General features: G+C 37.6%; 1 protein-coding gene and 1 long non-coding RNA gene across 9 annotated transcripts; one reads left to right on the top strand and one right to left on the bottom strand.

Moving 5' to 3' along the window:
* Positions 1 to 16: 16 nt before the first annotated feature.
* On the top strand, positions 17 to 22,499 carry LOC110044984 (uncharacterized). 8 transcript variants are annotated; one of them, XM_089275022.1, is made up of 13 exons: positions 17 to 162; positions 4,222 to 4,371; positions 5,586 to 5,797; positions 7,358 to 7,451; positions 8,194 to 8,244; positions 10,102 to 10,143; positions 10,763 to 10,813; positions 11,505 to 11,546; positions 12,167 to 12,217; positions 12,909 to 12,950; positions 18,761 to 18,787; positions 19,469 to 19,519; positions 20,198 to 22,499. In XM_089275022.1, the coding sequence occupies exons 1-13, from the start codon at positions 135 to 137 to the stop codon at positions 20,389 to 20,391; spliced, it is 1,035 nt and encodes a 344-aa protein (XP_089131148.1). In that variant the 5' UTR covers positions 17 to 134; the 3' UTR covers positions 20,392 to 22,499. The 8 variants fall into 8 exon arrangements, with proteins under 8 accessions (XP_089131148.1, XP_089131143.1, XP_089131158.1 ...); XM_089275017.1 differs by having other exon boundaries at positions 18,758 to 18,787; XM_089275032.1 differs by lacking the exon at positions 12,909 to 12,950.
* On the bottom strand, positions 22,452 to 27,023 carry LOC149118965 (uncharacterized). Its single transcript, XR_016202479.1, has 2 exons — positions 25,126 to 27,023; positions 22,452 to 24,421 (listed from the first exon to the last, which is right to left on the bottom strand). It is a non-coding gene; the product is annotated as an uncharacterized LOC149118965 (long non-coding RNA).

Raw genomic sequence — 27,023 nt, 5'->3', positions numbered from 1 at the left:
AGTCATCCCATGATTCTATTCGGAGGGAGAAGGGAAAACAAATTACAGTATATTGTTGGCGAGCGGTAGCGGGCATTTGTTTGTTCGTTATATATTTTTTGCTTCGTCATTAAACTTTTCTCACGGATCTCAGGATGTGGATCGAGGTCTTTGGACTGTCTTGTAAGTGTACTGCATGTTTATTTGCCATAGCCTTCTTGTATTTTTGTCACAGTATCAATCGAATTGGACTTGTTCCTGTTTCGCTTCCAATTTAGCTGCGTAGTGCACGATCACAGTTGATATTTAAAGGGAATTTGATCCGTGTACCGTTTTTACATCAAAAGTAGTGTTATGTAACATCTTTGAGGGTTTTTGTTCAATTATTAAGTTTTCTAGGCCTTAGATCGTTGCAGATCTCTCACTATCGTTAACCGAAGTCACCGGCAAACAGTCAGTCATGCGGAAGGCAAATATTTCTGTGTTTTTTTCGAACGCAGAATTTTGCAATTAGCTGCTATATGTGGGGGCAATACTTATTTAACTGATTGCTTTCTCGTTGCTATTATTTTCGGCTTTTGTTGCGAGATAATATTGCTTTCGTGACACTTCGATTGAAAATATATGTCTCACGATCTTAAGTTTCCAGTGAAATTTTCCAGTGAAATGCGAACAGGATATAGTGTTTAGTTTAGTTACTGTTTCAGAACACCGCCAAATGCCGTCGATTTCTGTTTTGCTTGCCTTATTTCATGCTAGTTTCTTGCTAGTTTCTTGCTTATACGCGGTATTGCCATTGAAATAGTGAACGTGTTTCCAATTTTGTGGCTTTTCTTTTCTCAAAATGTCCTAGCCTTCAGTTAGTGTTTCAAGGAAGGAAAGGATTGAATTATTTATCACTTTGTGCAGCTTTCAAAACAACATTTACAGTGTACATAAGGTTGCACCAGGACGTCATCTCATTTCAAATGTAGTTTATGAATTTATGAATTTTATGTTATTGTATTGATCTTTGATTAATTATAAAGTGACACTATAAACAATATAGAACATGACTGAATAAATAATTATAGCAAGTATGATTCTTATTTTGTGGGAAAGCAGTAAGAACAACCCTTTTGTACAAAATGAGTTGGACCCACAGTATCATGTTTATCTTAACAGCTCGTGGTTGTGATGTATTGAAATAGTCTTAAAGGAGCTCAGTCATGCTATTTTGAGTTATTTTGGCCATGTACAAAAAATAACCTTTAAATTAAAGGAAACCTGTAGATAACAATTTAGTAAGATAGAAAAACATCGAAAAGATTACAAAATATCATAAAGGAGCAAGGATGGTTGAGGATGTAGAAGATTGGCATGGATTACAAACAATGAACTTGAAAAATTTGGGCTTAACTTTTCAAGATATGTTTACTTGATGTAGCCCTTTAAATGTCTTCAGGTTCTCACTTGAAGAGGAGTAGGTTCGAGTTTGAGTTTCCAGACTACACTGTAGGCCATTTTTGGTTGTTTTCAATTCCAGCAACCTTCATTTATACCAGCAGAAGAAGATATCTCTGGATTATTGGAGCAGAATAGGAAGAAATTATCAGACATATACCTTGTTTGATACCCATCTTAATCCTATACCCATGTCATAAGCCTGTCACATGGCTTTCATCATCAAGTAAATAAAGAAATCTGGATATTCTTCACTGAATTCTTTTGCAGACTTTGGCTTTCTTGAATGTATGAAATTCTGATTGTCAAAAGTTACATTGTACGCTTCATTTCTGTAAAGTATATATGAAATAATTCATATTTGAACTGCGGTTATAGATGAAAGTGAAGAATGATCATTGCAGTAAATTATCCAATTTAAGCAACTGAAAAGAAGAAGCCTGAAAAAAATCAAGGCTTCAACAGGAATGATGAATCCCGTTGAAGCCCTGATATTTTTTTTCAGGTTTCTTCTTTCCAATTGCTTAATTTGGATTATTTACTGCGATGATTATTCCTCACTTTCATGCTTCATTTCTGTTACAAGTGGCTATGATTGTAAAATTTTATGCCTACTAGACTGCTTATTTCACCTGTATTTTAAATAGTGAATGCACTTTGTACATGAACAGGTCTCAACAAGCGGTTCATCATTTGGTTTCATTACTTCATTTTTTAAATTATTCTTCAAACCTTGAATTTTTGACTGTTGAATGTGGTAAAAAAATAAACTGTAGATGGCTTGTGTGACAAGTGAATATTTGTCGCCAGAAAGGTATGGAAAACAACAGATCTCAGATCTTCTGTGCCTCTAAGTGGGTTGAAAAAAAAATTCACAAAGTCGATACTGCGGTATAATGTTTATCTTGATAAGTTAATAAAGATGGTGAATTTTACGCGTGGTAATGAAATGTGAAGGTGAATTAATCAACATGACACGAGCGTGGGACAAAGAGAAATTCTGAGTCCCCAACAGGAATCGAACCCATGACCTCCCGAACACCGGGCAGGCGCTCTATCCACTGAGCTACGAGAACTCATGGAGAGCAAGGTAATGAAATGTTAAGGTGAATTAATCAACATGACACGAGCGTGGGACAAAGAAAAATTCTGAGTTCCTGATAGGAATCGAACCCACAACCTCCTGAACACCGGGCGGGCGCTCTATCATAGCTCAGTGGATAGAACAACCACCCGGTGTTCGGGACGTCATGGGTTCAATTCCTGTCGCGGACTCAGAATTTTTTTTTGTCCCACGCTCGTGTCATGTTGATTAATTCACCTTCACATTTCATTACCGAGCTTAAAATTCACCATCTTTATTAACTTATCACTACTCACGATGACTTCGATAGTGTTGATCCTAGCAGTATGCAGGACACCTGTCACATATGAACTCAGTTAAATGACCTTGCTCTCCATGAGTTCTCGTAGCTCAGTGGATAGAGCACCCGCCCAGTGTTCGGGAGGTCATGGGTTCAATTCCTGTAGGGGACTCAGAATTTTTCTTTGTCCCACGCTCGTGTCATGTTGATTAATCCACCTTCACAATGTTTATCTTGTAATGATACAGGAAAATCAAAATGTAAAAATTTTGTCAGTTCTCATCCCTCTTCACAAACATTTTTTAATATTTATTACAAATATGAACTGGATCAAAAAATAACCGTGATCTTTTAATCTTCCTCAAGCATTCATGGGTGATGTGCGTTGACTACAGGTGTATCCCCTTTGATCCCCTTCTGAAGAAGATGTTATTGTGTATGACTGTCACAGAGTGGTTTTTACTAGCACTTGTTTGAGTCTAATAATTAAATCAAACTTCCACTAAAGTGTTTGGAGGTGCGGTGGCCTCGTGGTTTGTGCACTTGACTCCAGATCAATTGGTTCAGGTTCGAGCCCTGGCTGGGGACATTGTAATGTGTTCTTGGGCAAGACACTTTACTATCGCAGTGCCTCTCTCCTATCAGTTGTGCAAATGGGTAACCAATGAATTTCATGCTGGGGGTAGCCCTGTGATGGGCTACCATCCCATTCAGGGAGGAGTAGAAATACTCCTATTCACTTCCTGCTGCAGAAACTGGGATAAGCTCCAGCCTGATGGGCCACCTGGCTTGTATGCAGACTTTATCTTTACCTAACATTAAGGTGGAAAATACAATTATGATAAGTCAGCTGATGTAGAATAAAACACTGTTTACATGCGTCAACCAGTGTTGCACATTACTTATAAAATTGTATTCTGGTATCATAAAAACTGAAATAAATGCTATGATGTGATTCAGATACTAAAAGCAAACAAAATATCAAGTATATTTGTATGTGTTAGAGGACTTATAATCAGAACAATGGGCAATTTGAGATGAAATGCCTGTAGCAGAGGAAATATGCAAATTAACAAGCAAAATACATGTAGTATACCTGGCAAATTTGTCCAAGTTACTGGCTTGCGATTTTTACTGACTGGGAGTGCTAGGATATTCAAAGGTGCTAATCAATCAATCAATCTTTCAATCTTAATTAGTATTATATGGTTAGTCAAGTTGGTAGGAAACAGATATGTGATAAAACCGAAAATTACAAGTCCATGAATACTTCAGAAGATTTGCGAAGGTATTTTGAACATTTCCGGGTCCTAGTCCTAGGACTTATTTCCCCAAACATAACACTATCGCTAGACTTATTCTCTTTTAAAATCAGATAATATAATGTTGTTGAAATTTTGAGTACATGTATGTTTTATCTGATTGTTGTTTGTAGGTCTTCTTAGTTTTTTGGAGGCACATCCAACAACACCCACTGTTAATCCAGAATGTGGTGGGATGAAAAGAGCCACCACACATTTGCAAGCTGGCATCCACACGTTACTCAAAAAACGTAGCAGCTGCCATCCAAATCCACACTGCACAGGTGATATAAATGGAGCTTTCAGTGAATGTTGTTACAGTCAAACTTACAAAACTGCGAACACCTATAAAATGTTTCTCGCATGTTTGTTATGTTATAATATGTAACCAAAAATCACAAGCAAGATCTTCAATCACAGAAAACAGATGAGTTTCCATCAGTCACAGAACAAATTTGTTTTGTTTCAAAATAAATCCTCTCTTTTTGTTATACAGGAATTTAGATAATTGTTGTTACATCCTATTTAAATAGTAGCGAAGAGAGTTTGGGATATCTTTAATTATATAACATGATAAAACTATTTTCACAAACAATGCAATGAGCTGGGTCAATGTGACTGTACAACAGACAGGGACTGCCAATAATTGAATCACTCAAGCACAAACAATCCATATGAGTGCTTTCAGTAAGAAAGGCCATTAGATGTTGAAAATGGAAGTAATATGATATGTAAGTCAAGTGCAGATTTATTTGAGAAGGAACAGCAAAAAATTGAGGTGTTTACTGTAAGCCACAACTTATTCCAACATTAGCAAACATTTGAAGTGATCGCCATCAGTCTTTCCAGGGTCTTTAGATCACCAAGTCACCAAATCACTGGGCCCAAGGGATTGTAATTGTTTGCTAAAATAAATCAAGTTGCTAGTTTAACCAAAGATGATACCAAAATTTTGAATTTTTAATCACTGTTTAATTAGCCATGTCAAATCAACTGTTGCTTCGCTTTAGTAACCATCGGCTTGTCAATTCTTTTTTTTTTCTAAAATCCCTCAAACTAAGTACTGGATGTGGTTCTTGATACGAAAGAATAGCAATTATATATTTAGACTTTCGGTGATGTAAAGACGGTTCCAAGTGTATTTCAATTGGGACAAAGCGAAAACCAAAAACTAAAATTCATAGTTCCATGACTGATGGAACCCACCCAGTTTCCATGGTTTCTGTGGTCTGGAGATCTCACTTGTGATTAGTTAAACATTCCAGACATATTTTAGATGTTCACGGTTTTGTAAGTTTGACAGGAAAAAGGGCAGTTTAATTTTCTGTTTGCTTTTTTTCTGATGAAAAAAGAAAACATTGGAGCAAGGAATTAAATCAGATTCCAGTGATTTTCAACTTCATGTTCTCAGTACTCTTGAAAATACTTGTCATGGTCAGTTTGATTATATTGTTGAGTGATTTTTTTTTTTGCTTTCATTTTCCTTCCAATACCTCAGGAGTGAAATGCACATGGTCTGGTGGTGGCTACCTTGAAATTGATCTACATCACTGTACTGATCCAGTCAACTATCATGTTTATTTAAATGCCCCAGGGAAAGGTATATCCAAAAATATTACTCTGCAAAAGGGTGATGACAAGGAGCTTTTCCAAAACTTTAGGATACATGTGACAGAATTGTCACGAAAAGGGAACATGGTAACAACGACGGTAAGTTTTACCTTTGTCACTGTTGAATGTAAATTGTTTATTGGCTTTAATATGATAATTATCATAAATAATAACATTCAAACGAGAAGTTCCCCTTATACAAGGGGCTTGGCCTAACCATTCTCACCCTCAGTTGTCACTCAATTATCAAAGTGCAAACAGGAGACAAACATCCATTTTTTCTGACGGTAGCTGATTAGAATAATGAATTTTACTTTTGCCAAGAATATTCATTAGCAAGTTATGTCACATTATCACTGATATCATTGGTTTCAAGAGATTTTCAGGCATGCTTTAGATTGAAGGCTGCTTGACTCCACAGCATGCCAAAAGTACAAATTTACATTTCACGCCTGAGGGTGTGAAATGGGGAGGTGCTATTCCTTTTTTTAGCTGAACTTCATGTTTAAGGTGGCTACAGGATACACCATGCATCGTAACCAGAGGATTATGCTTGAATAGTAGACTTTGTAATTAATGCAGTTGGGCTAGTGTAGTGTTAAGAACAAGAAAATAGACCTCTATTGTTGCTTGCTAGTTTATCCCTGTGGAAGAAGGATCTTTAAGATTCACGCCAAACAAGTTCCCAAGAGTGTTAATGTAATTGAACAAAGGGGTTTAGATTATAATCTTCTTATTTAAAGCTATTACTAAACATCATTTTGAGTTTTCACAAATGTCTGCTAAGGTGCTGTACTTATTACAGTAAAAGTGACGAACAGCCCTCAAAACATACAGTCGTTTATCTGTCATCTGACTGTTGCCCTTTTTTGGCTATCTTTTGACAGACTGTTGGCCGTCTGTTGGCTGTTTGTTGGCCAGCGGTCAATCAACACATGCTCAACAGTAAGCCAACAGTCTTGATTTTTCAGATTAAAGTGTCGGCCAACAGGCAGCAAATTGTTGGTAGTCAGTTGAAAAGTTGTCAGTCAGTTGAAAAGTCGTTATAATTACCCTTAATTATTGTTAGTTAAGGTGGCTCAAACCAGTTTCCAACACTTTCCAAGACATGATGGCTCATTATAACCAATCTACATGTACATCAGTTGATACTACAATCATGGTATCAAACAATTATTATTGGTGAACATGTTGGTGTCAATTTCATGGCACAATAGGTTGCCATAGCAAAAATACAACCTACAGGTTTAAATCACTCTTAATTTTGGCTTTACGTGCTTGCAACTCATAAATGAGCTCTATGACCCCCATCTATTATTTTTGAATTGTAATGAGCATCATGATATATGTAAGATGCAACTCAAAATTTAGGGTGGCTCTGTACCTACTCTACAGAATTTTTTTGAATTTTGTAAAAAGTTGCATCTTATCATGCTTATTACAATTCAAAAATAAAAATAGAGGTCACTGAGCTTGTCATCACAACTTGTTTACCAATGACTGGACATTTGTGTGATACTATTATTGTAGCATAATTTACTTGTTAAACAGTAGTGGTATTTATCCTTCAAAGTATAGCTGTTAGAATGGTGCTGGAAACTGTTGCCAGCTTCCTTGAATGATTTTGTTTTGTAAACTACATGATTGTATTTTCAACAGGTGAAACTAGAATTGTGTGTTAGCCCATTTCCATGTAAGACTATATACACACTGTTGGACCAGAAATTCTGTGTGAGAATGCAGAACTGCCCAGGTACTGTTAATCAATATGAAATGCTATCAATGTCTTTTTATTATGTAGACAGGAGTGATTTACGGAAAAATACACCTCTTGTAAAATGCATACGAAGCTAGATTCAAGTTGTGTACTTTTCGTGTACTTGTCTTTTCATATCCTCAGTAGTGAGGGTATTGATGATGTCATTTCCTGCTTTTTCACAGTTGTTTGTGCAAACAGTCAGTTAATTGCTTGAAGATATGAATTTTATTTTCTCCTGCTTAAATTCATATCTTTACGTTGCCTTGTATATATCATCTTTAATTTATGTTAATCATTTTGGGGATGTGTAAAGCAAAAAGGTGTGTATTTCACAACGCAGCAAAATCTGTTGCAGTTTAATAGCATATTAAATTCTTAAATGGTTCCAATACAATGTAACATAGGAGAGGCACTGTTGACCTCTCTGGACTGTTCAGCAGCTTGTGGTGTTTCTCTGAGCTTGCTCAGTTGGAGGTGCAGGTTGAGTGCAATAAGATCATCAGTCGGAATAAGAGCAAAAGTTTGTATCATTAATTAACTACAATACTTCTTTAAATATAGACATAAAACAAATCAAATTATGTCTGTCCTTAGTTACTAATTGATTCAATACTGTACTGGGATGAAACAATGTTATTGGAACCTGTATAAAATTAAAACTTGGAGTTCCAGCCCTGAACATTGGAACTTGATAGTTGTTCATTGTGTTGACAGATGCATTTTTTCTTGCATTTAGGACTCAATGCAAGTGCCACTCATTACAAACCATGTACATACAAGCCTACAGGTGTGTTTGCAAACCTTTTAGTGTGTTATTCAAGACGCTAATGTTGTTTAGTTAGTTGAAAACTGGTTGACTCAATGAAGACTTCCACCATAACAACTACAGCAATAGTTAAAAACAGCATGTTTAATACTGTACCATGAGAAGGCATTCAGACATTCTCAGCCGATAAATTTGGGGTACTTATTATAAAAAGTGTCAGGAAAAACTCTTTTTGTTAGTAAAATGCCCCCACTCAGCCTTGTTTGATGTTATATTAATAAGGATTACTCTATAAAGCTAAGTACTGTCAACCTATTCATGTTTTAATGACTAAAGCAGTTAAGCTTGGTACATTTCATGACCTGTGACATATGACCCATGATATCGCCATCGTAAAAGGGTTTGGAATTTCACAGGAATTAATTAACGTCATTCCTCACATTTGCATTGCGCATCCTTAATGCGCATAATTTATGGCGTCATTAGCGCGCGCTTGTGCACGCGCATATTGGAAACATGATGGATTTGCCTTGATATTGAGCTCTGTCAGTTGAAAAATGGCTCTAGCTCACCAACGAGCATGGGCACCCCAATTTTTTTCCAGTCATTGTAATCAACTAATCATAAGCTTTGCGTGAGAAAAGACTGATGTAATTTCTATTGCTAAAAATTTAATAAATAAGAAAAATAGCAGATACACTGTGGTCTTTTCTATTTTGCAGTCGGTGACCACGTCAAGAAATTTGGTTCAAATTTTTAATCAAGGATTTAGCTTTCTGTCTGAATCAAACTTGAACGTTTATTAGTGTCCAACACAATGTATTGACTGTAGTTTAATGCGTGTTCTTTTGAGTCCAGGCTTACAAAGATGTAACAATTACTGGGAATGTGTTCTTATAATAAGCATTAAATAATGCCAAAATGGGACATTTTCAATGCCTCACTGCTCCTTAATGAGCATTGGCACCCCCCTTTTTTATTTCAAAATTGAAGTTATCATATGACAAATATTCAGTGGACAAAGTTTGAACAAAAATCTATTGTCACTTTTATTTCAGAGGAATTACCTTAAGCCTGTTTTTGAACAAAAGTAAGCATTTTGCATTTCTCTCGCTTCCTGCCCTCTTAGAAATCCCAATTCCTGCCCTTTCCACTCCCTCCACTTGTACCACTGCCACCCAATTTTCTCCCAGATTCCTCCCCCTCCCCCCACTTACAACTTTGGCATGAATTCAAGTTCTTCATTTGTCTTTTGTCCATTACATTGAAGAAGAAGATGATGCGAGGAGGAAAAATGACCAGTTTGTTCTACTTGTCTTGTTTGCACTTAGTTTTTCAACTGTTATCTCAATATTAACAAGTCAGAGTCATTTCTTTCAGTTTTGACAGCCATTTGCTATGACCACTACATATAGTGGGTCACTTCTTTCAGTTAGCTGAAGAGTACACAAGTCAATTAACTGTTCCACCTTCACAGCACATTTACTTAGTACCAAGATCACCCCCAAAAAACTCTGTTGAAGAAGGATCTAGCCATGGCATTTGTGTGTGTTTCTGTTTCTCTTTTCTGTTTTTTCCCCTTGTTTAGAATAAAATGGTGGTAAATAGTGTATTACACAGTAGCTATAAAACAATTGGCACTCTTGTAACATAACTAAATATAAAATTGTAACCTGTATTGTGATCTGTTTTGTCCTCATTAAAGTGTCACAAACACTGGCTAACACATTAGTTCTCAGAATAATTAGACCTGACTAAAAGTCACTAATTAAATGAACTGCAAAGAACAAATGATTAAAAAAAAATATTCAAAGTCTTAGAGTTACATAAGATAAGCTTAGTCAAGTGAGTTGACAAGGCCTGTTTGATGTTATATAGGCCATTCCACAACCCAGACCTCTTTGGGAACCAGTTCAACAGGTTGGTTTCTTAAGTTCTTTATTTCTGCCATCTTTCATCTTCTCTATCATCACTTTTATCTTTAACCAAACCAGTCTTGTTATTTCACATCTAACGTACTGACAAGCAGTAGCAATGACATTGTTTATGTAGTAAAAAGGGTTGCAGTTGTTCATCATATTGAAGAACAGTAATAATAAAGTAATGTCACTTGCTTTGCAATGCAGCCTTTCATGATGTAGATCTCATCAGGCAAAAGGTCGACTGGTCATGTGTCACCTACAGGTTTTCGATTGGATCATGGGCTCAATCCAGGTTAACTTATAGTAATCAGGAGCTCTGCTTTTAGGCTTGGATAAATCTACATATTTTATTGAAAATATTCTGACAACTCAATTAAAGGATACCAAGTGTACTCTTCTTTGGGCATGAAACTTCATGCTACAGTCTGCCAAGTTTCAAATGGTTGATGACTAATCATTGATACTCAGTAAGATAATTTTCTCCAAGACGTGTTCATGCTTAGATGCAGCTAATGGTAAATATGTCGGTGATTTTATCTGTAAGAAATTTTTCTTCTCCTATGGATTCACACGAGTCAGGCTTTTTTAATAAACAATATCTCTTCGATGTTATGCAGGCCCTCCCATAGATCATTCTACCAGACACACTTTCAGAAGTACTCCTTCAGGTTGGTTTCAGTCTGTTGAACTTTCAATAGTTATTTTTTTCTGGTAGTCATATTAATTTCTGCAAAGGTCTAAATATCATGAAATCACTTATTGTGTGTGTGAAAAATGACCAGTTTGTTCTACTTGTCTTTGTTTGCACTTAGTTTTTCAACTGTTATCTCAATATTAACAAGTCGGAGTCATTGCTTTCAGTTTTGACAGCCATTTGCTATGACCACTACATATAGTGGGTCACTTCTTTCAGGCAGCTGAAAAGTATTCACGTCAATGAACTGTTCCACCTTCACAGCACATTTACCTAGTACCAAGATCACCCCAAAAAAACTCTGTTGAAGGATCTAGCCATTGCATTTGTGTGTGGTTCTGTTTCTCTTGTCTGTGTTTTTTTTCCTTGTTTAAAATAAAATGGTGGTAAATAGTGTGTTACACAATAGCTATAAAGCAATTAGGACTTTCGTAAAATGACTAAATATAAAATTGTAACCTGTATTGTGATCTGTTTTGTCCTCGTAAAAGTGTCACAAAAACCGGCTAACACATTAGTTCTCAGAATAATTTGACCTGACTAAAAGTCACTAATCAACTGAACTGCAAAGAACAAATAATTAAAAAAAATTTATTCAAAGTCTTAGAGTTACATAAGATAAGCTTAGTCAAGTGAGTTGACAAGGCCTGTTTGATGTTATATAGGCCATTCCACAACCCAGACCTCTTTGGGAACCAGTTCAACAGGTTGGTTTCTTAAGTTCTTTATTTCTGCCATCTTTCATCTTCTCTATCATCACTTTTCTCATATAACCAAACCAGTCTTGTTATCTCAAATCTAACGCACTGACAAGCAGTAGCAATGACATTGTTTATGTAGTAAAAAGGGTTGCAGTTGTTCATCATATTGAAGAACAGTAATAATAAAGTAATGTCACTTGCTTTGCAATGCAGCCTTTCATGATGTAGATCTCATCAGGCAAAAGGTCGACTGGTCATGTGTCACCTACAGGTTTTCGATTGGATCATGGGCTCAATCCAGGTTAACTTATAGTAATCAGGAGCTCTGCTTTTAGGCTTGGATAAATCTACATATTTTATTGAAAATATTCTGACAACTCAATTAAAGGATACCAAGTGTACTCTTCTTTGGGCATGAAACTTCATGCTACAGTCTGCCAAGTTTCAAATGGTTGATGACTAATCATTGATACTCAGTAAGATAATTTTCTCCAAGACGTGTTCATGCTTAGATGCAGCTAATGGTAAATATGTCGGTGATTTTATCTGTAAGAAATTTTTCTTCTCCTATGGATTCACACGAGTCAGGCTTTTTTAATAAACAATATCTCTTCGATGTTATGCAGGCCCTCCCATAGATCATTCTACCAGACACACTTTCAGAAGTACTCCTTCAGGTTGGTTTCAGTCTGTTGAACTTTCAATAGTTATTTTTTTCTGGTAGTCATATTAATTTCTGCAAAGGTCTAAATATCATGAAATCACTTATTGTGTGTGTGAAAAATGACCAGTTTGTTCTACTTGTCTTTGTTTGCACTTAGTTTTTCAACTGTTATCTCAATATTAACAAGTCGGAGTCATTGCTTTCAGTTTTGACAGCCATTTGCTATGACCACTACATATAGTGGGTCACTTCTTTCAGGCAGCTGAAAAGTATTCACGTCAATGAACTGTTCCACCTTCACAGCACATTTACCTAGTACCAAGATCACCCCAAAAAAACTCTGTTGAAGGATCTAGCCATTGCATTTGTGTGTGGTTCTGTTTCTCTTGTCTGTGTTTTTTTTCCTTGTTTAAAATAAAATGGTGGTAAATAGTGTGTTACACAATAGCTATAAAGCAATTAGGACTTTCATAACATGACTAAATATAAAATTGTAACCTGTATTGTGATCTGTTTTGTCCTCGTAAAAGTGTCACAAAAACCGGCTAACACATTAGTTCTCAGAATAATTTGACCTGACTAAAAGTCACTAATCAACTGAACTGCAAAGAACAAATAATTAAAAAAAATTTATTCAAAGTCTTAGAGTTACATAAGATAAGCTTAGTCAAGTGAGTTGACAAGGCCTGTTTGATGTTATATAGGCCATTCCACAACCCAGACCTCTTTGGGAACCAGTTCAACAGGTTGGTTTCTTAAGTTCTTTATTTCTGTCATCTATCATCTTCTCTATCATCACTTTTATCTTTAACCAAACCAGTCTTGTTATTTCACATCTAACGTACTGACAAGCAGTAGCAATGACTATGTTTATGCTGTAAAAAGGGTCGCAGTTCATCATACTGAAGTACAGTAATAATAAATTGAAGAAGCTAGTCATAAAAGGGGATAAGTGACGATTTTGGTTGCTTTTCTTTTTTCTTGCTCCAAATTAGCTGAATTTTTGCATGTGGTCTTCAATGTAATAGGAAAACGTGTTCCTGTATTTTTGCCGCTGGTTTTTGCTTCGCTTTATAAAGACGCCGCTAGGAAAACCGAGTGGTTTTTTGCATACGCAATATCCTGAAAACGAAGCAAAGTTTAGCGGAAAAACTACGGGACATTGCTAAACATACCTCAACAAAACTCTATGCGAAATTTGGAGCGTTTTCGACAAAGTTCACTTTTGATTAAAATACCTAACGCCCTTTTCCCGCCGAAGCTGCAAATAAACGAAGCCGGGCCTTTGTTATGATAAACAGAGCCGATCCTTTGTTATAATAACCAAGCCAAGCCTTTGTTATAAGTCGAAGTCTCGCCTCGGTTTATCATAACAAAGGATCGGCCCGCCGCGACCGCGGGGACTTTAATCTCACTTAGAAAGCAGCAAAATGTCAATTTCACGCAACGTATAAACTCAAAAATGTTAATTTTAGGTCAAAAAAGGTTTAAATGTTGATTTCACGTTAACGCGTGACGACAAGGAGGTTGATTTCACTTAGAAACTAACAAAATGTCAATTTCACGCAACGCATAGGCTTAATGATGTTGATTTCAGGTCTAAATACGGGTTAAAATGTTGATTTCACGTTAACGCGTGACGGCAAGGAGGTTGATTTCTCTTAGAAACCAGAAAAATGTCAATTCCACGCAACGTATAAGCTCAAAAATGTTGATTTTAGGTCAAAAAAGGTTTAAATGTTGATTTCACGTTAACGCGTGACGGCAAGGATGTTGGTTTCACTTAGAAACCAGCAAAATGTCAATTTCACGCAACGCATAGGCTTAATGATGTTGATTTCAGGTCTAAATACGGGTTAAAATGTTGATTTCACGTTAACGCGTGACGGCAAGGAGGTTGATTTCTCTTAGAAACCAGAAAAATGTCAATTCCACGCAACGTATAAGCTCAAAAATGTTGATTTTAGGTCAAAAAAGGTTTAAATGTTGATTTCACGTTAACGCGTGACGGCAAGGATGTTGGTTTCACTTAGAAACCAGCAAAATGTCAATTTCACGCAACGCATAAGCTTAATGATGTTGATTTCAGGTCTAAATACGGGTTAAAATGTTGATTTCACGTTAACGCGTGACGGCAAGGAGGTTGATTTCTCTTAGAAACCAGAAAAATGTCAATTCCACGCAACGTATAAGCTCAAAAATGTTGATTTTAGGTCAAAAAAGGTTTAAATGTTGATTTCACGTTAACGCGTGACGGCAAGGATGTTGGTTTCACTTAGAAACCAGCAAAATGTCAATTTCACGCAGCGCATAAGCTCAGTGATGTTGATTTCAGGTCTAAATAGCTTAAAATGTTGATTTCACGTTAACGCGTGACGGCAAGGATGTTGGTTTCACTTAGAAACCAAAAAAATGTCAATTTCACGCAGCGCATAAGCTCAATGATGTTGATTTCAGGTCTAAATAGCTTAAAATGTTGATTTCGCGTTAACGCGTGACGGTAAGGATGTTTGTTTCACTTAGAAACCAGAAAAATGTCAATTTCACGCAGCGCATAAGCTCAATGATGTTGATTTCAGGTCTAAATAGCTTAAAATGTTGATTTCGCGTTAACGCGTGACGGCAAGGATGTTGGTTTCACTTAGAAACCAGAAAAATGTCAATTTCACGCAGCGCATAAGCTCAATGATGTTGATTTCAGGTCTAAATAGCTTAAAATGTTGATTTCGCGTTAACGCGTGACGGCAAGGATGTTGGTTTCACTTAGAAACCAGCAAAATGTCAATTTCACGCAGCGCATAAGCTCAATGATGTTGATATCACGTCTAAATAGGTTAAAATGTTGATTTGACGTTAACACGTGACGGCAAGGAGGTTGATTTCTCTTAGAAACCAGCAAAGTGTCAATTCCACGCAACGTATAAGCTCAAAAATGTTGATTTTAGGTCAAAAAAGGTTTAAATGTTGATTTCACGTTGACGCGTGACGGCAAGGATGTTGGTTTCACTTAGAAACCAGAAAAATGTCAATTTTACGCAGCGCATAAGCTCAATGATGTTGATTTCAAGTCTAAATAGGTTAAAATGTTGATTTGACGTTAACGCGTGACGGCAAGGATGTTGGTTTCACTTAGAAAACAGCAAAATGGTAGGAGCCCATGATGGGCTCCTGAAAATGGTAATTTCACGCAACGTATAAGCTCAAAAATGTTGATTTCAGGTCAAAAAAAGGTGTAAATAAAAATAAAATGAAACAAATAAACATTTCAACAAGCACTTTTCCAAATACGGCAACGTCTTCAATGGCTAAAAAATCACGAGATAAAACATAGTTTTCGACAAACGCGATCGTAACTTTATGTCACGCACCGCCATAACTTCCAAGTTCAAAATGCGCTGGTACCTCTTGTGCCTGATGAGGATAACAACTTTGGTGGCTGTTTAGTTTTGGATTTAAGAATTTGATGACTCCACGTGAAAACGCTCTATAAATAGGACTGACAGATTAACAGATTAACCCTTCTGCGCAACGTACGGGTCTCCATACATCTGCATGTCCCCTGATCCCAGAAGCTCAAAACACTACAAATCATGCCGATTTGAAATAAAATCAACGCAAACTGGATCACAGATCTGTTACAATCCATCGCCACTTGCTGGCCATTATTATGTTTAAATCTAGTTACCAGTTCGAGAAACGTCCGCACAACGCAATCGCAATGCATGCCGGGAAGGGTCTTTACACCTCGTGCGCGGGAAAACATGGCGGTCGATACAAGACAAATTTTATCACTCTAAAACCAGTTCTCGCTTTCCAAACTTTGACGCTAGCAACGCTTGGCAAATGGGCCACAACTCACCAGAGGGTATTTTTCTTGGGCAAGAACTGCTCTTGGACTTTGCTACCTGGCTCGATCTGACTTCGAACGCCGATAACACGGTTACGGTATATCAGCTGCCTTCGAAGTTTCAGAACACATTTTGATTCTTTAAAACGTGCTGATGACTTACGGGTTTATCGAGGCTTTATGATGCCTCTCAACCACCAGGTAGGCATACAAGGTACTTTAAAACAATGCTTAAGATATTAGTTGACAGAGCTCTAATGCGGCACATCTCTTTTTTGTTTGATGGCATTTCGTTTGACGCTCGATCGATTTACGTGTTGTGTTCACGTCACAATAACCGGTGTAAACAATCCGTTCCCAGATTTCCGTTCTATATGCCGTGGGATTCGGTTTTGACTTCATACACTATAAACAGTCTGCCTGTTCGCTGTTCAACAAATAAACTCCTAAAGACATGGCTAGGAAAAGCCGAGTTTTTTGCCTACGTTTTAACTCGAAAACAAAGCAAAAACCAGCGACAAAAATACAGAACCACGTTTTTCTATTACATTGAAGACCACATGCAAAAAATCAGCTAATTTGGAGCAAGAAAAAAGAAAAGCAACCAAAATCGTCACTTATCCCCTTTATGACTAGCTTCTTCAATTATTGTCATTTGTTTTGCAAAGCGGCCTTTCATGATGTAGATCTCATCAGGAAAAAAGGTCGACTGGTTATGTGTCACCTACAAAGCAATTATGCTCTTTTGTAATCATGCAATGACAGTACTGTTCTTATTGAATAATCTTCATCTCAGTCAGCTCCAATCTATAAGTCATAATCGAACAGCTCATGAATTCAGTGAATTAAATTAATGCATGTAAAACCTAATTCCTATGAACTGGATGTTAAACACTGTGACAGATACACTGTTTAGCTAAGAAAAAGGACTGACTTAATAAACTATTGTTAAAAGAGCCACACATGTTCTGCAAGTAAGTACCGTATTTACCCGTGTATTAGTCGATCCCGTGTATAAGTCAACCCCCAATTTTTGAGGCCAAAAACTAGATTTTCTTAATTTCCAGGTAAGAATTTCTTGGAAAACTTATCTTGTATTTCTTAAAATTATCTTTCAGCTACCACAGATATGTAAACAAATCACAGCATGTTTCAAATTCACAGTTTTAAAGCTTATTATGGCACGTATACGAGCGTTTTACCCAGTTTAGCAACACATGTGCATGCAGACTTTTCGATGATAATTTTTGTAAAATGCTCACAAAAATCAAACGAAAGGATTTCAAACAAGCCTTTTTAAGTGCGAAGAGATTAAAAGTGGCTTTATAAGACAGGCAAAACACCAAAGAAGCTCACGACTTTCAGAACGACGCCATAAACAAAGTGCAAAGCGTGTGTTGGGAACTTGGTAGTCAAGCCTTGAAATCGGTCAAGTACTGGTACAGAAGTCCTCGCACTCGTATCCTGCCAGGTTACCAAGCAGAGAAGTTCCAAGCGCGAAAGATATTTTCTCCAAGCGGCTTTACTACAGCTTTATTTAAAGGAAAAATATTGGTTCTTTATGACAAAATTGAGCCAGTGAGTGTCTACAAGATCCAGGTTAAAATTTAACGAATAAATGTTGATGCATTTTAACTTGAAGCTCTGATATGGAGAGACAGATCGCTAAGCGAACGTACGTTGTAAACTGTGCTGCCGCTTATCACATGTTTGTTAACATTGAAAGACAATTATTATGCTAATTATTTGACTGGCGCTTGGATCTCAAGTTTTGACCCATGTATAAGTCGAGGGCGAATTTTTGGACTGATTTTTAGGTCTTGAAAGGTCGACTTATACACGGGAAAATACGGTAATAGCCTGTTACGTAGGTAAGACAAGAGGCACAGCTGCTGTCGTCCAGCACTGAGATTTTTTATAGTTTACATGTATCATTCCCTTTGAATCGTTTAAGGAGGGCACTTTTTATCATTAGTCATTTTAGACCATAACAGTGGACCCAAGTATCTTATTTAGTATTCACCATATTTCACCTTGTTATAAATTAATTACAAATTAAATAGTTAATTTCAGTTGTGTGGGCAGAAGAAATTTTTGTTAGTCACCTCAATGACAAATCACAAGAGCCTTGGGTGAGGCAGTGTTGATGGTTAGGACACTAGACTCTAGATTGAACAATCCAGTGTCATGCCCCAGCCAGGGACATTGCGATGTGTTCTTGGGCAAGACGCTTTACTCTCACAGTGCCTCTCTCCACCCAGGTGTATAAATGGTAGCGGCAAATTTAATGCTGGGGAAACCCTGCAATGAACTAGCATCCCATCCAGGGGGGAGTAGAACTACTCCTAGCTACTTCATGGTACAGAAACAGAGATACGCTCCAATGCTGTGGAACACTTAGACCAAGGACAGACTCATTTATCTTTGTGCATGAACGTTACTTATCAACCCTACACAGTCTGCCCAGACTAGTTCATTATGTTATAGGTACACACTTACCAATTACAAGGCAAAGCAAAGTCAGCTCAGTTTGATGAGCTGTTTTAGAAAAACAAGTAAATATCTCAGGGCGCTGGAGAATATCGATGTTTAGATAACTTAATTTACATAAAATGGTCGAAATGCTTGAAAACACACAATTAGACTAATGTATGCGTGGTCATTTGAGTTGACAAGGTGTCTTTAATTATTAATGTTATTCCTCAGCAGAACCCATGCCTGAAGGACATTCTACAGGTTTGTTACCGTATTTTTGTTTACATCTTGAGTATATGTAGACCCTTAGTAGAGTCTGCCATATTATCTGCTCATTCAATGTATAAAGCCTTTTACAAGCATTTTCAATATGTGGCAGCCATTAAATGATTGACTTTGTCACTGGTCAGCACTCAGCTAACTTAAAACATACTACAATAAGGGCTGATTTGCTACCAGTGAAGGGAACAGTGAAGAATTACATTTAAATTGCTAGGTTTTACTTCCGTCCTCACTGGATATCCAGCATAACCCAGTAGGAAGAAATAAATTACCAATTCGACTATTCAGCCAATCCCAAACCGTACTAAAACCAAAATCAGAACCAAAGTAATATTGCCTGATTATTTTATACACTCAATTGAAAACTGCTCTATGCCACAATGTTTGCATGATTGCCTGTATGATTTCGGTTTTATTTTTGTCATCATTGTTATATTTCTATTAGTTTTCAAATGTCTCCACCAGTGTGAGCACTCTGCAGCAACTGCACGTGCAGTACACTTCAGCCCTCGGACTTCTATGCCTCCCGACCCAACTTGGTGTTTGATTTGCTAGCTTGCAGAAAGATGCGACAGTTCACTGTTGTCTAAATTACGCGGGAGTTTCACTATAACAACAATAGCTAACCAAGGCTCTCTTTTTTTCTCTTTGTTGTAACAGGTTACCCACCTACTGGTAGCATTGGTGCTCGTAAAGGAAAACATCCCAAAGGTACATTATGCTGGCTTGTTGTTGTTGTTTTCTACCCTTCCTTTGGCGACTTGATCTCTCAGCCCTAGTTGTTGAAGGGATCGTGTCGTTATTGATGGATTACTGCTGTTACCCCTTCATTTTTTACAGTTTAATAGCAACATTTATAGATGATAAAATAAAAATATTCACAAGTGATGAGATAAGAAAATGACGATAGAAAATACAACGAAAAATAGTATGACAAAGGCTCTTTTCTCTATTCACCGGAGATAGTAACTGAGTCGGCTGAATAACGTTACTCAATCTGAAAAAAAACGGGGCGTGGCAAATTGGTGGCTTAAGAAATCAAGGGCACTTTCCATTCAACAAAAAATTCCGAAAATTTCGAAATGGGGAACTCCGGAAGAATGGTACGGAAATTTCCTGGGAAAGTTTTATGAAAATCCGGAAATTGTTTAATTTCCGAAAAGCGAACCATTCAACCGAGAATTGCGGAAATTCCGGGAGTCAAATGGAACGGTAGTTCCCAGTAAGAAATTTCCGAAAATTTCGGTATACCTCGCGAGGTTGTCCCCTTTTACGTAGATTCCGGAACATGTTGTTCCATTCGTCGCTGGAATTTCTGGAAATTCAAACCGGAATTTTTTCTTGTATGGAAAGCGCCCAAAGACTCTGTTTTCCCTCTTTGTCTCACAGATGACTCTAAGAAGTTGTCCACTGCTGCCATCATTGGTATCTGCGCAGCTTCTGTGTTTGCCATCCTGATCGTGCTGGCTGCTGGAGTGTACTGGAAGAAATATCATCACCGCTCTCGCCTGCGAGCTGCTTACTACAACGACATATCAATGCATGATCCCTTGTACGAGGACTTCGGTCCGGAGGTTGCATAAGCTAGGCATAGCCCTGATTTGCACATCCACCATGGCGGAATTGTATTGAGAATGAATAGTTTTAAAGGAGCTATGTCTTGAACAACGAATCTCGGAAAAAATTGGCCAACTTTTTCAACTTGCCTTAATTTCGTTAATTGTAACGATTCTTGTTCATTTTCGGTTTAATACTTTTCTTTTGTGTTTTTCTACTTTGAAAAGGTGTTATTTGGAGATTTGTGTCAATTTGAAAGTAATTTTGTACAACAGGAAAAAAATTATTTGAGGTCTTGCGGCATAGCTCCTTTAATGATAATCTTTTTTTTGTTGTTTTTTGTTGTTGTTGTTGTTGTTGTTGTTTATTTGGTTATTTTGGTTTCTTTAGGTGCAATCAGCTTTTAATATCACAACAATTGCTTATGACGGGTCGTTACTTTATGAAAGACGCTATCCTTTGAAAAATGAGTACATTTATTGTTTCAAAAGATGAAAAAGACTGTTTGTACACAGTTTGTAGCTTTAGTGCTGTGTATACGAAGCTATTGTTTAAAACGCAATATAGTTAAGAGTCCTAACTAACAGGAGGCTAACCAGTTGCATGCTGGGTACATGGTATGGCCAGTTACTTCAACTCGTCACTACCAAGAACAAATCGAGTAAGCGGAAGGATGGCGGGCTTGAACCCGAGAACTCCAGGTTCTAAAACCAGCGCCACAACCGTTTGGCCAAGCTGCTTACCTCCTGCTTTTTTTTTCCATATTAGCAGAATGATGATTTCCATAAGTTACTTCACTTTGTTTTGTTTAGTCGAGAGTTGAAGTACGTGTGGAGGGGACATAATTTAGTGCACAAGAAAACCCTCCCTGGAAGGCCTTGATTGATCCTAACGGTTCAATATCATTTTCTTATATTTTGCATGCAAGATTGGTATTGGGTCGAGATGATTCCCCTGACACGGTCAAGGCCTTGATTCTTATAAGCTGTCGGATGAATTTGGTATAAAAATAATTGAGAGAAGTTACAGATTAATCACTGGTGACAAGGGTTGAAATTTTCAAGTTTCTTGGGTCGCATTGCCGGCACAATGTGACCAGGGCAAATGTTTTCAACATTCCTCGGTACAAGGTGACGAGATACGTATGAACAGAACGTAAACAAAGTGTTTCAAAAGAACATCTTGACTTTAAAGTTGGTTATACCAAGTAGATCATGTACTTTGGTACACGATAATTTAAGCATTTCAGGGGAAAAAAAACATATTGGTTTACTTCAAGGCTAGATTGAACAAAGCAAAGCCCGAAGCCCTTCTTTTATCCATGTAATTCGCTGATTGCACAACGTATTTAATATAATACAAATAATAAGCTTAATCTCTTTTTAGTATCAGCTGTATGGTCTAAAATCAATGTTTGGAGTACCGTAAGGCACACAGGCGCTACTAATCGGAGGCTACTGTGAAAACAAAGTACGAAACTTTAGGCTTTTTATGTACGTATCATGACCTTTCACAAGCTTAACCCCAAAATCAATGGTTGGAGTACCGTAAGGCACATAGGCACTAGTAATCAGAGGCTACTGTGAAAACAAAGTATGGAACTTTAGTCCTTTTATGTACGTGTATTCTGACCTTTCACAAGCTTAACCATATCGATACCTTTATTGCACTGTAGTCGCTGTAGGCTAAAGCAAAGTTCATTTTTGTGATTACAATTTGTTCCTGTCAGGCGCTGGCGTGACGAGCCTGAGCTGTCACGCAAACGTCAATTTAGAAGGAAGAATTCCTTGTATAAGTACAACCAACTTAATATAGCCCTTCAAATAAAAGAACAAATGTTTTCTGCTTTTCCACGGTTATATAATGATAATCGGTGCTATAGCAAATCGATTTTTTTTTAATTTAGTTAGTATGACTATGGAAGTATTTAGTTATCCAAGTCTACCATTTTACGTTTTTGTTGTATGCTATTTATTGTACTTGTAACAAACTGTGATATGTACATAGTTTATTTAGGGCTTGGGAGGCGTGCTAAAAATATGGACGGTTGTATTCAATTGAATTTGTTAATGTTTTTAAAGTTGCCTTTTTGGGAGTAAATGAATAAACGTAGTCACTGTGCACCGGTAATGAATAGCGGTTGTTGTTGTTGTTGTTGTTGTTGTTGTTGTTGTTGTTTTACGGTACACTGTGCTATCCTTCAACCATGATGGTTTCGTTTCGTTTCGTCCAAAACTCAAATGCATGTCCTTGACCTGGTACTTATTTCTCCAGGCAGCACGGTTATCGCTTTTGTAGTCGGCCAGGCAGCGTTGGGCTTTGTAGAGTACGCCCCGAGTAGGCCATTTTGCAGTTGTGTGCTCAGTTACCTGGCCTGTGAATGCAAGCGAGGCTGAAGGTGACTTGCCCTGTACGGCTTTCTCTCAGGTCTTCACGGTCAACTGATTTCAGTAACGTATCCGAAACGAACGGTTTCGCGCCGGACCATGTGACCCGAAACAATTGACGAAATATTCACGCTTAGGAACTAGGCAAGGAGGTGACCTTGCCTTGATACAAACCTCTCTGCTTTTCTCATTAAATGCAAAGTAGTCAGCATTAAAACAACTTGATTTATACAACAAAAGCAGTGAGATCTGTATCAAAATTAGGTCACCTCCAGCCTCGCTGCCATTCAAGGGCCGGGTCACTGAGCAGACAAAAGTAGCTTGTTCCAGCTTGAAAACGGGGAGGATCTGGGGAAGAAAGTCCCAAACCCCTCGCGTTTTTACCACTCGTTCTTCGCGATCAACTGATCAACTGCTGATCAACTGATCAACTTCGTGATTAACTGCTGAACTAAGTATTGGTAAGACTACAAAACAAAGTTGCTAGAATCATCAACAATGTGCCACTTCGTGATCATATCACTCCCCAATATGTAAACCTTGGCCTCATTAAAGGGGCTAGGTCACGCTATTTTAGGTAATTTTGTTTAATTTTGTTAATTATAAGCTCTAAACGTCAAATTGGCGGAGCAAGAGTCTTTCATTTGCATAATCACGGCCACATAGCAACTGAGAATGATTTTCCAGCTGTGTACATGACATTTTATAAACTGATATAAATTTGAAAAAAGGTGGGCCGACGTTTTTCAAATTTAGGCAAGTGCAATGAATTTTAATCCTCTCCAGTTTTGTCCATCCATGTCCCTTCTTGGCTTTCCTGTATTTTGTGAGATCTTCTAGAACTTTGAGCCGTTTTTGTGATATTTTAGTTAATTCTATGATCGGTGCCGAAATTGCCTAAAATTGCCTGACCTAGCTCCTTTAAGCTTCCTGACATTATGCACCTGTCAACTATTTTATGATCACCTAATTGATAAAAAGTCTTCTAATCTCATCCTGTCTCTATTATCTGAGTAATATAATTACGCTACTCGAAGTGCATCCTCACAACACCAACTATTTTTGGATGCTATTATATGAACGACATACCTTTATCGATACGTAACAAGCCAACTAGAAAACTATTTTAAAACGCACTTTACGTGTTTTATTTTGCTCATTATTAATGAGTTTAACATATAATATTTGTTTGCAGTGTTTACTCTTTCCATTCCTATGCTCAGTTTTATTTTTATCCTACAATAAATGTATTTTATTAAAAGACTTATTTAGTTTACTATATTTGGCCCTTTCCACTTGCACTTTATTCTAAGCGATACTGTATTCAAGGATGTTTGCAAGCGAGACATGAAGAAAGCAGAGATTGATCCAAACACATGGGAAGAACTAGCTGACATCAGAGTGGCCTGACGACATGCAGTATCTTCAGGAGTCGGGAGGGCTGAGAATACCAGAAATGACCAGCAGACCTTGAAGAGAACCAGAAGGAAGACTAGGGCAGCCTCAGTTGCAGCACCATCCTCCTTCGTCTGCGTTATTTGCAACAGAGACTGCCACTCCAGAGTGGGACTCTATAGCCACTCGAGACGATGCTCCGCATCGACATAGCGCTACACCATCGTCTCCCGAGACGAACGGCTGCCGACGACGACTGTATTTAAATCGTCAACTGGATAAGTTAAAACACAAAACAACTACATCTTAGTCACTGCTACTTTAAATCAGTGGTTGGTATTCTGTCTTGAAAGAGGATTATCAAAACTTGGAGAGTGACTGGCACTAGTCGAAGTCAAAAAAGAGGAAAAATATGACGCTTTTTAGTTAAAAGGTCTGATTGTTTCATTTCCAAGAGAATAACTTAACTCCTTCTTGGGTGCAACCGCAAGATTTTATGTTCCATGAGAAAAAAAAATTTAAATGCAATAAACGAAAGGAATTAATCTTTAACAATGTCGTTACACTAAGTTAAAAGGCCTTGCCAATCACGTGACCAGATGTATGTAAGTTCGTTATTTTTTTTAATTCACAAAATAACTTTTAGTCCTATTATCGCAAGATTAGAAATTTTTCGTCAAGTAGATAAATGATAAATGCAATATCCGTTCATAAAAATCATCTTCCACGCCGTGGGCATAACACAAAATGCTAATTATATGTCGGCCAATATTTTTGGAGTGTCTTGTGTGGGTTTGAGTAATTTACGTTTTCATATATACGCGACACAGCCAGTGACATAGAATGGAGTGAAAGTGTGTTAAATACTGGTTGAAAATAAGTATTTCTCCTTGATTGATACTTAGAAAGTAAGAAAAAAAAATTAAAACTTAACTTGTCTTGAGAAACTTGTCTTCAGAAATCTCCTTGGCAACTTACTATGTTGTAAACAATGGACCTCCCACGCAGGCCGCAAGAGAGCGGATCTCCATATCAAGGAGACCTCTGCTGTTGTTATCTGTGTTGTGAGTGATATTGGAGATATTGTTCAAAAGAATTAATATTTTTGGCCGTGGGTTTGTTGTGCGAGGGGACCGCGTGGGTGTCGTTGCTTGGAGAAAATAATTTAAAACTGTATGCTTCCAGGGTATTCGCAGCTGAGAATATTTTTGTAAACAATCATTCTAGTGAACAGCTTTGGGCCAGCTGCTCACGCAACCTTCCTCTCCTACTAATCTGATCGTGAGAAACCCTGTAAAACGCATGTGGAGCACGCATCGTCTGACTGTTAAATTGATTCATGTCAAAAAAAATGCTCTTAGCTGTTAAGAACTGCATTCTAGTTGTATTTATTCAGTTGTAAGTTCGAGAAATAAAAAGTCAAATTTCCAGTTCCCAGCTGGCCGTGCGGCGCGAGAGATTTGCGGTGTGCGCTATACGATTGGTAAACACGCCGATTTACCGTGGTCGTCTATTTTGTTCTCAGTTTTTTTTGTGGTTAAACGTCTGGTTAAGAAGCAATTTTTAATTATAATATCAAGGATCAAACTTAAATTTGTGAACACCTAACGAGTTATACCGTTAAGTTTTGTTTCTGCGACTTGCTTAAAAGTTTTGCGCGCTAGTTCAGTTTGACAACGAGAAAAATGGCGCACTGCTTTTGCTGGTTGTCTCAACGACGAATGAGATTAAGCGGAAGATAGGATTGTTAATGGAAAGAGGGGAGAAATGTTTGTTATTCTTATTATTCTGACGTTGAATGAACAAAAAATTAGTCCGATCTACTGGGAAAAGAATGAACGACAAGGCAGGCGTACTTCAGTCAGCCTGCCTGTCAGAGCAGATGATTTTGCTGTCATTGGACTCTTACTGTATCGGTTGATTGGCGGAGTGGATGTCAAAGCAGGTAGCCTGAACACTCAGGAAGTCTTTCAAGATCAAAATTTACATTCGAAGGACTTTGCCACAAGATTCCTGCAAGATGGAATACAGTCTCCAACTTGACTGGGGCCGAGAACCGCTCGAACGTAATAAGAAATCGGGGAAGCCATATAGTTCATTCACTGGCCGTCCAACAAGATGACTACTAAGAGAGTCTGATTACAATTCGCCCGGATAGGATGCAAGCTAGTTTGCAGCAGATTACCGCCAGCAAGTATTTTTCCTAAATTTATACCTATATACCCACACTTGTATTGATACATTCTTGGGTGCCGAGCTGAGAAGCACTGTGAGAGCCGATGAAGTATTTTTAGGGCGATCCGATCCTGTACGTGTGCCAGAAAGAGGGCCGATTGAAAATCTCAGTTTAGAAATTTAAAAGGTGTTGTACGCAGACTTTTCCAGGTTCTTTTTGCATGTTTTTCTGTTGTCAGAACTCAATATCCTTATCGGAAAGATCTATAGTGCATTGGTTATATTGTGGCTCAAGATTTATAGTTTCTTGAGTGATCGAGTCAATTAATTTTTGAGACAGCCATTTTCACCAGTACCATCTTTGCTTCCTTATTCTGACACCAGAAAGTCTACAAATCGAATCCATTTTTCAGTTAACATGCCATTATGCCTATATTTTACATTGTTTGCACCATAATGTTAGGAATCGATCTATAAACCACACAGGCAGTCAGAATTATAATTTTGAACACGCTTGATTGAAAAGAAAACCGAATGAAATCAAACGAAACCTAGTGCCGCATCAACAAGAAAGTCGGAAAAGGCGGAATACCCAATATACCGGAAACCAGAAAAATGTTCCAACTATTACAGGTCACGTTTTCGTCCGGCGAAGAAAGTTAAAAGAGCAATATACAGCTTAAGTATGGATGTCCACGACC

The sequence above is a fragment of the Orbicella faveolata genome, unplaced genomic scaffold, assembly GCF_042242905.1.
Source record: "Orbicella faveolata isolate gen_17 unplaced genomic scaffold, um_ofav_v1 contig_1, whole genome shotgun sequence".
NCBI classification, from domain to species: domain Eukaryota; kingdom Metazoa; phylum Cnidaria; class Anthozoa; order Scleractinia; family Merulinidae; genus Orbicella; species Orbicella faveolata.
Note: the sequence above shows the minus strand (reverse complement) of the source record. Positions and strands in the feature narration are given on the sequence as shown.